Source organism: Myiozetetes cayanensis, unplaced genomic scaffold (assembly GCF_022539395.1).
Source record: "Myiozetetes cayanensis isolate MyiCay16 unplaced genomic scaffold, myiCay2020 scf1, whole genome shotgun sequence".
Taxonomy (NCBI): Eukaryota; Metazoa; Chordata; class Aves; order Passeriformes; family Tyrannidae; genus Myiozetetes; species Myiozetetes cayanensis.
Genome location: NW_026086604.1, coordinates 108,155,084 through 108,167,252, shown reverse-complemented (window position 1 = coordinate 108,167,252; position 12,169 = coordinate 108,155,084). Strand labels below are relative to the sequence as shown.

At 36.3% G+C, this 12,169-nt stretch overlaps 1 protein-coding gene across 6 annotated transcripts in view; it reads left to right on the top strand.

The window, feature by feature from the left end:
* Positions 1 to 12,169, top strand: part of NEK11 (NIMA related kinase 11) — an 83,073-nt gene that overhangs the window by 11,696 nt on the left and 59,208 nt on the right. For all 6 annotated transcript variants that reach the window (XM_050315562.1, XM_050315567.1, XM_050315575.1 and 3 more), the window contains 2 exons: positions 5,276 to 5,441; positions 10,511 to 10,629. In XM_050315562.1, coding sequence (XP_050171519.1) covers positions 5,276 to 5,441; positions 10,511 to 10,629 — 285 coding nt within the window. The remainder of the gene's footprint in view (positions 1 to 5,275; positions 5,442 to 10,510; positions 10,630 to 12,169) is intronic.

Genomic DNA, 12,169 nt, shown 5'->3' with positions numbered 1-12,169 from the left:
ATATGAAGAGACTATAAATTTATTTACATTTTATTTTTCCATTTCTTTCTAGGGGAAAAAAATTAAGGTTTCAAAAATGTGTCCTTAGATGAAAATTCATCCTTTATTAATCAATGTTCACTTTTATTCTGTTACTTTTAATCGATGTAGATGGCAACTCAAAGATTTTTTCCAACATTGTCACATATGGTTGACCAAAAAAAAGTATGCTCCTTTGTATGTATGAGACTTTGCTAAGTGCAGAGGAAAATGATATAAGCTCTCTTCCTTGGATCTAACTTACTTCAAGAGTATTGTCTTTCATGTTCCAGAAAATATATTCTACATTTCTTTGGGATACTAATTAGGAACTGTTAATTTTCAAATAACCATAAACTGTTTTCATCATGAGCTGGCCTGTTCACTGTTAGTGCATATGTCAGAGCATTTGAAAATTTGGCATCTTGAAAAATATTTGTAAGTGCTGTAATTGTGACTTGCTGATGGAAAAGTGAATCATCTATTTCACTTGCAAATTTAAGAAATCTCATTGCCATTCAAAGATATTTAAGCGTGGTTAAATTAGTTAAAGTGCTTATTCAGAAAATGAAATTATATTTAATCCATCTACATATATTACGGTGCTCATATAGTGATTGAATTCATAGTGGTTAACTCAGGGATTAGTTCCCAATGTTTATGAATATTCATGAATGACATGAATAGGCTGTTTTGGAGTTGTTGACCACTGTTATGGCTTCTCTAGTAAATCAGTAGTGTTCAGGGGGGATGACAAAAGAAGTTCAGCATTTGATTTAAGGAGTTATGGAGCAATACTTAGGATTGAAATGGGTTTATGCCTTGACTAATAAATCCATAGTAGGCAAGGGAATGATAAAAGAAACCCAAGGTTTGATTTTAGAAGTTATGTAGTAATACCTAGTTTTGAAATGTTTTGGTTAATGAGTAAACATATATATGTAAGGAGGAATACCAAACAGCACTCATCATTTGCTTTTCATTGGAAGTGTGGTCATCTTCTTGATTTTCCCACAGAAATCAAGTACTGTTAATTTACTATGAGTGTTTCTTTCCTTAGCTAAACCCAAATATTCTTCTTGGTAGGACTGATTTGTGTATGGTGACTTTTTGTATTTCACGGTTTCACCAGCTTCTTCTTTCTCAAACAGACAGATGGATGTCTTTAAACTGTCTGAGCATGCAGATACTGGTATTCCAAATATAATGGGTAAAGTATAAAGAATGGTTATTTGAATTTTTGTTGCTAAGCTGGAACTGCAGGAAAGCCAGTCCCTGACACCAGGGAGAGAAATCTGATCAGATTACCAGCAACAGAATAGCTGCATGTATAATGGGTAAGGATTAGCTGACAATTGCAGTGGAACTGGAAGACCAACTTAAGTGAGCAAAGTGGATTCCAGTAAATAGGGTGGCATTTAAACTCAGTAAAGTATCTTAATTGTAAATTAAAGCTGGATGTGCAAAAGTGCAAACATGAGAGGTCTGAAAGGAAATGTGAGGAAACTGTAGCACCTGACAGCAGGCTAGTTTCTTTATATAAGGAATATCCCATGTGCACAGTGGAATGTCAAATCAGAGGGATCTGTAACATCAGGATGTAAACTGTACAGAAAGGAGAGTTTCAGCTGGGGATAGGCATGACTATGTATCAAAAAATAGACTCTAATAATGTAATATCTCAGTGTGGAAGTTATAAAAAGAAATCTAAAATTATTATTTTAGGACTACACTTGTCCATAACATGCAAATATCATCAACTGTGTGATATTCTAGAAAGCAGCTGACTGAGAAGCAGTAATGATGGGTGACTTCATCTTGTCTGTAGGCAGGTGGTGTCTGTTACCAAATTTCCCAAACGGTTTCAATACTGTGGAAGCTGTTGTGCAGACCTTTTGTGGGAAGGTTGTCACCTCTTCTTCATTTTGATCCCCATTTGTAGTGCTGTACCTTCTCTGTTTGCCCTTTGATAAGTAGAATTGAAGACATCATTGATTAGACAGGCACTCCTTTAATTTTATCCTTTATGACCAGTTTCAGATGCAGCTACAGGCCCAGTGAGAGGTGATGCATTTTTACAGCACTGCACTTGGTCCTTGTTCTGAGGAGTTACCAGGGTGAAGAGGTAGCCCTGCAAGTGTCAGTGTGGATAGAAATACAGTACACAGTTATGGGTGATGTTACAACTCTCCATATTGGCAACTCAGAAATAATAAACGAAATTATAATTAACTGCGATTAACTGAACAACTGCCTGTGTACAATGAACTTTATGTTTAATTATAAACTTCAAATTTTGATCATATATTCCTAGATCACACCTTTTCTGTGGTATGTTACCAGACTTGTTTATTAATGACCTTAAAAGAGTTATATTTCTTGTACTTCCTTATCAGTAAGCAAATGTACCTAGTCAATAATTCATGTTGCAGTTTACTCAATAAATTGAGAAATGCTGTCTTTTCAGAACTGCATCTGATCCAGTAAACCAAATTATATAATAATAAAGTATGTCATCGATGTAAACAAATACCAGATGGGTTGTAAAACATTTAATTTTAGATCAGTGCAAATAGACTGCGATAAACACTGCTGTGGCGTATTGTCAGTCACTAGTAAAGCTCGAAAAGGGATTCCCACTGTGGGTCCCTATTCTGAAGGATTCCACCTTCATGTTTGTTATTCTCTTGCTGTAAGTGTTTAACACTTGCTCTCTTTAGCCCCATTTGCTCCCTGTTAGCACGCTTTCAGACCCGGCGTCTGGCATGGGGCGTTTCAAAGTGTGACAATACAAGCCAGCAAAGTTTTGCTGATGAAAATAGATGATCCCAGAGAAGGTACTCGGAGAGAAGGTCTGTGAGCCTGCTGAGGCATGGGCACTGTGGAGGCTGGGCTGCTGCTTTGTGTAATTTGGGAAGTGGGCTTATCTCTTTTTTTTATTTTCTCACCCTGAAGGGGTGGATGCTGTTACCTGTGCTAGAACCAGCTTCCTTCATGATGGATGTACATAGTTTTTTACTCCTAAGATGCAAATGCATTCACTGCAAGAGTCTTTCAGTTGTGGTTGGTTCAAGATGAAGTTTCAAGAGTGTTTGCCTTATTGAATTGCAAGGCTATGGTTTTTTTTTTCTACACAGTTAAAATCCAAAGGCTGTTGTTCTGTATTTAAGATATCTGCTAGCACTGCTATAATAAAGTTTTCTAATTGTGTGTTCAGTGACATTTTATCTTATCTCTAGGGACATGGTTTAGTGGTGGATTAGCAGTGTGAGGTTTGTGGTTGGGCTCTATGTTCTTAAAGGTTATTTCCAACCTAAACAGCTCTATGATCTGCGTATGTGTCTGTATTCTGTATTAATTTATAATAATAAATAAATTTAAATTTAAATTTTGAAGTGTATTTGCTAAAATATCATCAAAAGCTTTGCAGAAAGCATGAAGTCTAGTTATGTTCTTCATATTAAATGCACTAAAATCAAACCTTACCTAAATACAGAAACACTACACACCAGTGACATGCAGATATACTTAATCTCGAATGCATGACAGAAACTTTCTTTCTAGATGAAAATGTCTTCCAACTGTGGATATGAATTAGAATTATGTAGCAGAAAACTAATACCTTATTTACAAAAAGTGTATTTTCTTGATTTCTTCTTCTGGGAATTAACTTAAATAAGAAAAACACCTGTCATCTTGTCTGACAGCTGATGACAGCATCAAAATCACTGAGTGACTAAGATGACAAGCTATTCCTACACATCAGCACATCAGGCTTTTATTGCTCTCTTGGGTATACAAGAAGCTTGCATTAAGTGGTGTTTAACAAGGACTCATTCTGTTTGTCAGTTCTGTGACACAGTTTATATGAAGGAAGGGGTAATGGCCCCATGTCAGCTGAAGATGAGAAGATTGCATAGATATTGTCTGTCTGCATAGAATGAAGCTTGTCTGTGGAGATGCAAACAAATCAAAGGGCATGTTTTTTCATCACACTTCCAGATGGGGATTAGGCAAGTTTATGTAAAAATTCATGCATTGTTAGTCAGAAACTGATTGTTCAGATTTAGGAAGAAATTTTCTTATGAAGAAATACAGTTTTCTTTGTTTTTTCCTGAAATCAATGAGTTACTGTAGTTTTATCGCTGTCATGTTTAACTACAGTGACTTTACAACAATGTATGTTGAATAGGGAAATTTCTAAAAGCACTGTGAAAACTTCCCTTCAGTATGAAACTTGCCTTTTACATATTCAAAAGTTTTTGGAAATTCATCACTTTATTTCAGTAAAAATCATTATATTCTCTGATAGTCTCAAGGTTACCTTCAGACAAAGTCCAGTAATCCATTCCTCAGCAACTGGTAAAGTAAATGGAAATGGGATGTGTGTGTTCTGTGGCCATTTTTAAGCATTTTATCAGGAAGATCTCAGCAAGATATGCTTTCTCATGGTACCCTGCACTGAGGGTTTTTTTCCAAGTTAAGTTGGCACTAAACTGCTCTGCTCCAGGTTCTGAATGGAGCCAAGTCTGAACTACAGATTTTCCTGTGGCACATTCATATCTTAAAATTGAAGAATATGAAAAAGCCCTAGATTTTTACATCCTTTTCCAGAGGATTTAGAGTTTCCCTAAACAAACATTAAATACTAAAAAATCAGAATTCACTGAAACAGTATAATTAGAGTTCAACCACAAATCCAGGTTTGCACTTTTCACTTACGTGTTCAGGTGAGCAGGCTGATCTTTAAAAAAAAAATTGACATCCTGAATTTATCACCAGAAAAACAGTCACAAAAATACTATTTGGTGTGATTTTTCTCATGCCTCCATGAAGAGACTTTGGCAGAAGCTGCAAAAGAAGTTTCTTGCTACTCATTATTTCATATATGAATCTTGAACATATGCTCTGAGTGGGTTTGAAATCACTTAGATTTGGTTTTTTATTTATGTTTATTATTGTGCAGTAATCCATAGCACTGAAAACATGTCATAAAGAAAACTGTGCAGTAGGGTATTAGTGGGAGAAATATTTCAAAACAGTATTTTTAATACATTGCTTAATCTCTATGGTGACTGGCATATTTATTTGATTTGTAATGCATTCTCTTTGTTTACCCATATTTGCCTCATCATTTCATATTGCCAGGTATTTGGTTAATGTTATTATTTTGCACTTGAAGAAATTATGATGGGATTTTGAACATTACGTGATTTTATATTTTTCTGGTTTTATTAATATTTCTTTTTTCCTCTAGAAAGGTCCTAAAGGAAATCTCTGTTGGAGACCTAAAGCCTAATGAAACAGTTGAAGCAAATCTGGAAGCACAACTACTCTCCAAATTAGACCATCCAGCCATTGTCAAATTTTATGCAAGCTTTGTGGAGCGAGATAGTTTCTGCATCATCACTGAATATTGTGAGGTGAGACTCAAGAAATTTGACAAAATCTGGCAATTTAAAAAAAAATGTTTTAGTTTGAATTTTAGGCTTTATTTGTTACTTATGGTATCACCTGCTATTTGTTAGGTGTATTTCGGATAAGCAATGTTAGCCACTGAAGTGAGACTCATAGAAAAAAAAACCAGAGAAGAGTAAACGGGTAATTTTCAGTCCAAGTCCTTTTTGTGTGTTATAATCAGTATTACAAGGAAGAGTTAAATGCAGATATGTTACACATCTGTAGGAGAACTCAGAAAGGTTGTACCACACATGTACTGCTTATAGGTAAGAGGATGAGACTGGGAGTTTGGGGGCATGATATGAAATGTGATATAAATGAGGAAGGGAAAACTCACTTGTCATTTGGTGTTGATTACAAGAAACTTAAGCTTGATCACATGGATGATGAAATTGGTAGCAACATTGGCTCTGTGGAATGAAAAATAGTGTAAGTGAAAGACCAGAGTGTAGTGGATACAAAAAATATTAAAGCAGGATATATTATAGTATAGTTACCATTCATTTTTCAACTAAAAACATATTGCTGAAATCTGTCTTAGACTTTAAAAATAAGATTTTAAAAATATTTAAGCCAGCTTTTTAGGAGTTTATGTAAAACAAGTGCCTACTTTGTATTAAATATAGATATGCTCTTAAAAAAAATAAATCTGTCATACATGAAATGATCTTTTATGAAACTGTGAAGCAAACTCTTCAGCTGTGCTCTGCTAGACATGCTGAAATGCTTTGGGAGCTAATGATTTTTATGCTACTGGATTGCCTGTCCACAAATCAGACTTGACTTAACTAATCACATTTCTTCAAGAACTTGGCTTTGGTGGGAATAATTAAGCAAGTACTGTGCCTACAGTTATTTCTTTCTTAGAAGCTTTGTTTGAGGACAGTTAAATCCCTATTTATTGCTGGGATTTTTAAAATCTGAATCTGAAATATTCAATTCTGTGAATCTTAACAATCTTAATATTTGTTTACAAATTATTTTAACACCTGTGCAGAAGCTCTTTGTGTCATTCCCTGAATGTCTGATAGCTGAGGCTTGAGTGTATTACCAACTCTTTGAGGAAGTCCAGAGCTCAGAACTGAAAGATTATTCTAACTGTCCAGCTATTCCCATACACTCATAATTTTCTCTCTACTGATGGTACAAAGTGGCCCAACACCAGATAAGTTAAACATATAGGAATAAAGGAGCCTATTTCAGCAGCATTATATGGCTTTTGTCCACTGATTTTCTTCTCTTTTCTTTTTTTCTTTTTTTTTTTTTCTTCTTTTCATCCAGAATAAAGTTATAGGTGATTAAAAAATAGCATGGTAGCAATCAGTGGAGTAGTCACGCCTTGGAGGTTTGGGTTTTTATTCAGGCAATATAAACTACCCTGCATGAAAACCTTTTGGTACTGAGCTACCCTAGGAGCTGGGACTCATATACTCAAGCACATGAGAATGTATTAGAGCAAGTCAAATGAAGGAGGAGGAAATAGATTCACTGGCTATGCACTGAAGCTCTTCAGTTTTGAGTCTGCTAGGTCAGGTCAGAATGATATTTGGTCCAATAGGATGTGCTTCTGACTTTCCAAAAGGACACATTATGTGGTACGATTGCATTTAAGCAATTATGATATATTTCATCGGATGTTCAGGCAAGAAAGGTATAAAGCAAAGTGGCACACAGTGCTATAAAGTTTCTTTCCTATTTTAGTGGGAGTATTTTCAGAAGGTATACTTCTGTATTTGCTTATCTATAACCTGCCTTTGTATGTGGTGGGATTTGGGTCTTTTGACCTAGAAGATGCCTGGTTAAAAACTGTGCAGAACTGAGAATGAGAAAAATGTTTTGCTACCTGATGTTGTTTGGAAGTCTAGTACATTCAGTTTCTCATGCATAGAATAATTACCAGATTGGCAGTAATTGGTACTCTTGGGCAGACTCAAAACAAAGAACAGGCATTAAGTTGGCATGGAAACAGAACTGCCCTCTGAGTCTTGCTCTGCTTTCTCCAAAGTACCGTGACTTATTCGTTAGCCAGGGTGCTTTCTTCATTCTTGCATGAGTAGCGTATAGTGAGCCTCCAATGTAGCTGCCCCATGCTATACTTGTCCTGTGAAAGAAAAAAAAGACAGCATTGGCCTCCATTGCTCAGCTCGGCATCTTTTATTATAACTGAATTCACGAAAAATTATAGAAAAGAAGTATATGTCTTCTGTTTTGATCTTCTTGTGGAGCTTCTTTGACAGTTTCCACCAATCAAAATGTTATGAGTAACATAAACATTGTCAGCTAAGGCAGATTTCAAACAAAAATGTCTTAATGAACCTTGGATTTCATTTTGTAGTATAAATTGGACTTCAATAAAATACAGTTTTTACAAAGTGGTTACTTTAAAAGTTGCATCATTTTAATATATTATAAACCAGAACTGGTTGTGCTTTTCCCCAGACAATTATTTATGTCTCTTCACTGTGGTCTCAGCTGTGATGTGAGTACACATATGCTAAGGAAATCTGAGCAAAAAGAATAACTAAAGCAATCAATGCTTGTTCACGTTACCAGCTCTAGATGCTAAGCTTTCTTAAGTAAGTTACTGGTGTGTTTGATACTCTTGATATTTAAATAGAAACTGCAGCTTGGAAACTCCATATATACTCTAATTGTTAAATTGTTGAATTCCTTATGAAGTTCATTATACTGACCTTCCAAAGTGCAAATTGGGTTAACAAATTTTTTCAGCGTTTCACAACAGCAGTATTTCAGGAAATCTTTTATGGTTTTTTTTGTTTTCCTTTTTTTTTTAGACACAAAATCAAGGTTAAAGTTATTGTAGAACATTGAGATCACTCTTCTCTTCTTGAAGGTAAAAAGCCATGCAGTTATGTGAGGGCACATGTAGTGCATTATTGAACTGCTTTTGTTCTCCTTTGACCTTTTGAAGGAATTGTCCCTCAACTTCAGAGTATTCACTATCCTAACTCTGGAGGTCCTGCACTTATTTTCTTTGCACTTTTCATTTCAATGTGTTGTTGTGAGAGGGGCCACTTTGGGACAGGGAGAAACGCTGGTTGGAGCCTGCTGCACTTCATTTATCCTCACCTGGATAGTACAAAGTCTCTTGTGGCCAGTAGCACAAGTTTGAGCATCTCCTCAGTTTTGGGCAACTGTTACAGTTGGATGTGGATGGTCTGGGGATGTTTCGTCTGGAACAGGTGAGTCATTATTTTTGAGGTGTGTGAGTAGGCTCAGACAAAGCCCATCTAGTTGCCCTGCAGCAGAGTACCCAGCATTTTTCTTTCTTTTCTCTGCTTTGCTGCAAGCAGCCACGGGGGAAGCTGTTGAACATTTGGAGTTGCAAAGGGGAAGCAGCTGCTGAGAGCTCCAAGTTCCCAGAAGAGCTTCTCTCTGGGCTGCAGCAGGGAGGCAGATGGAGAGCTGAAGCCATATTCCCTTCCCTAGGGAATGAGATTATTCAGACATTTCAGTTAAAAAATTGCAGGACATTGTCAGGGGCACATGTTTTTGCTATATGACAAAATACTTTTGATTTCTTTTAACGCACTCTTCAATGTTGTAACTTACAACCTCAGGGGCCGTAGAAATTACTGTAAATTCATGTGAAAGGCATGGGACATAAATGCATGGATCTGTGAGGACAGAACCTGCTTATTTTGTAGTAGTAGCATGAAGCACTGGGATGCTGGGAACAGAAAAATAAGAAATGCTGAAGAGATCATAAAATGTTGAGGGTCAGCAATGCAAAGGGTCAAAGGGGTTGATGATGGGAAATGACAGTACTGATACAGTCATGCAGGCTAAACTATTGTATATGGCACACAAAACTTCTGATTTTATGCAGAATGTATAATGTAAAAGTAATGATTTATGGCGAATAAGCTGTCCTGGTGTAAGGTAAGTAGTCATTAGAATATAATGAGGCTCACAGTCGCTTTGCTCTGGGATTAGTTACCTCAACACATTGCTTACCACTAATGTGAGTGCATTCTTGTAGACGAGATCCATTCATTTTATAAACTGGATAAACAATCAGCTGACAGCCATCTGTCTATTTTTTTAGCAAAAAGAACAGTTTTACTGTAAGTCTCCTAAAAATCCACTTTCATCATGTTGTTGTACAATTAATTTTTCCAAACGTCTGGCTTACAGTTTTAAAGTAGTCTTTTTCTGAATATTTTTTTCTGGTTTATTGTCACTCCCTACTGTGCGTCATATTGTTCCATTTCCAGTATTAATTCAAGATCAGTTGTAATTTTAATGAGGTATTTGCTAACACATGCTACATCTTCTTGCAGCTTTAAATCTGCTTTGTTTCTGGAAAAAGTGAGTTTGAAAGAGGGGCAAAGTATCATAATTAAAGACTGTATTTTAATTCTTAAGAGAGCAACATGGTTTCTTTGATGCTGACATGCTTATTTTAATGTAATAAATCAGAGTTTCTCTTGACTGTGCAGTGTTTGACTGGAGTGGAAAAGTTTTCCTCAAATTTATTAACTCATTTAGACTGATTGGGTCAGATAGATTTTACTTATTTAGGTGTCTATATATTAGGCAGTCAGTGTAGGCTCTCATCATAAATCTTTGCAGAGAAACAGCATTTCTACAACACGATCCATCCCTTCCTAAGGTACACAACTAGGAGGCAGAGATAACTGCACTGTACAGGTGCATCTTGCTTTGTGTTGGCCATAAAGGGGGTTTGGGGTGACCAGCTCAGATGCACACATCTAAGTTGGGTGAAATGAAGTAAGAACACTTCAAAACTTTGATGATATTGTATAATGTTAAGAGCAAATTGACCTACCTTCCCTATGGAGCCAGACTTCTTGATCTCACTTTGATCCTCAGTTGTGTATGCTTTTGGTCCAGGGAGAATTCAGAATTCACACATGTGCATTAATTTTACAGACTTCGTGGTAAGGAGCCTGAAAGGTCTAAGAAAGTGGAGTCCTGTACTTCGATGAAGGAGATAGCATTTTAAAAACTTGCTTTAAATAGACAAATATGTTGTGATATTTTTCAGGGTGGAGATCTAGACCTTAAAATTCAAGAGTACAAAGATTCTGGGAAGACAATCACTCAAAGTCAAGTAATAGACTGGTTTATACAGTTGTTACTCGGAGTCAACTATATGCATGAAAGGTACAGTCATTTATTATGAGACCATTTAGCTTGGGAGGGGAATGAGTAAACTTACTGACTAGTTGCAGATACTCAAACAGAAGTGAAACCATGTGGATTATCTTGTATTGGTATATAGTTCTGTTCACCAAACTGTTTTACTTAGTATATGTCATATATCTCAATTGTAATTAATTATCTATCCTGCAAGAACATTGTGCATTATATCTTTTAGCAGCACAGTGCTAGGTGTCTTTTAGCATTAGACACACTTTTTCTAAGAGCCAAATGAAAAATGTATCACAACAGAAAGAGTTCTGTATTGTTCGAAGAAAGTGGATTAAAGGTTTAAAACAAAGTCAACTTTTTAGAGGGGAATCAACAAGGATGTCTTGCAGATACTTAATGTGAAGAATCCAATATATATGCTTGATGGACTCCCACTAAAATCAGTGAAGTTACGTACACACCTTCTTTGAAAACAGACATCACTTTGAACAGAACATCAAAGATTAACTTAAAAAAAATTCTACAGGTGATCCAGATATGTGGAGATCACACATGGTTTAAGTAGGACTAGTGTATATACGTGAATACCTGCCTGATCATATCTATGAGTGCAGTTCTTGCCTGTGATGTGATTTAGGCAGGCTGACCTCAGTGTTCTAAGCAGTTCCCTTGTTGCCAGTATACTGGACATGTGTGTGAGCCCTGTCTGATCCCCTTTCTGCATCACCTGGTGCTGTCACCTTTTCAGGGCTTGGGCAAAATTTACTTACCTGAACTTGAGTTGCAGCAGAGCAGTAGGTAGGAGAGAAAGTCACCTATCATCAAAACCACCCATTTCTGAGTTGAACTGAAGTTAAGTGTGTGGAATGTGTTTGACCTAAACTGATGGATGCTTCATGAGTTTTTGCACCTACAGTGTCAGACTGTAGAGGGAAGAGGGCAGAGTGAATTGCTGCCCAGGATGCAGGAGCATTTGTGTTCCTACATACCAATTTATCTAGGGCTGTTGGCAAACATGAAGTGTTTCCCAACAGACTGCAGTGATGGGAGCACAGTGAAGAGAGCTTTCTTGCAGTGCTGTGCTCTCCAGCATTCACCATAGGCTGACAGGATGGGGCAAAATGGAAATAAAAAGCCTGACAATTTAACTGAACTATCAGTGTGGGGATTTTCTTTTTTTTCTTGAACTCCAACCTAACAACTTACCATTAAAAGTTTTGTTACTTTGTAAAGTCCAGTTTTGATGAAATCCTTCCTGTAGTGTATGTGTTTAGAAGATGCATTGTGCAGACTAATGCAGAATAATCACAACATTGCACTTGGTCTAGGTGATCATTGTAGGTCCTTTCCAACTACACTATTCTACCGTATGGGTTATTCTTTTTGTCTTTTAATTTCTGTATTTCTTCATGCCTCTTTTATCTCTGGTTTTCACATATGTCTCTTTTGTCTGCTCTTCTCTTTATGTTACTCATTGTCCACTTGTTCTCAAAGAAATTTTTAAAGCCAAATAAAATCTTAAAAATAAACTTTCTTCAGTAAATATGTATAT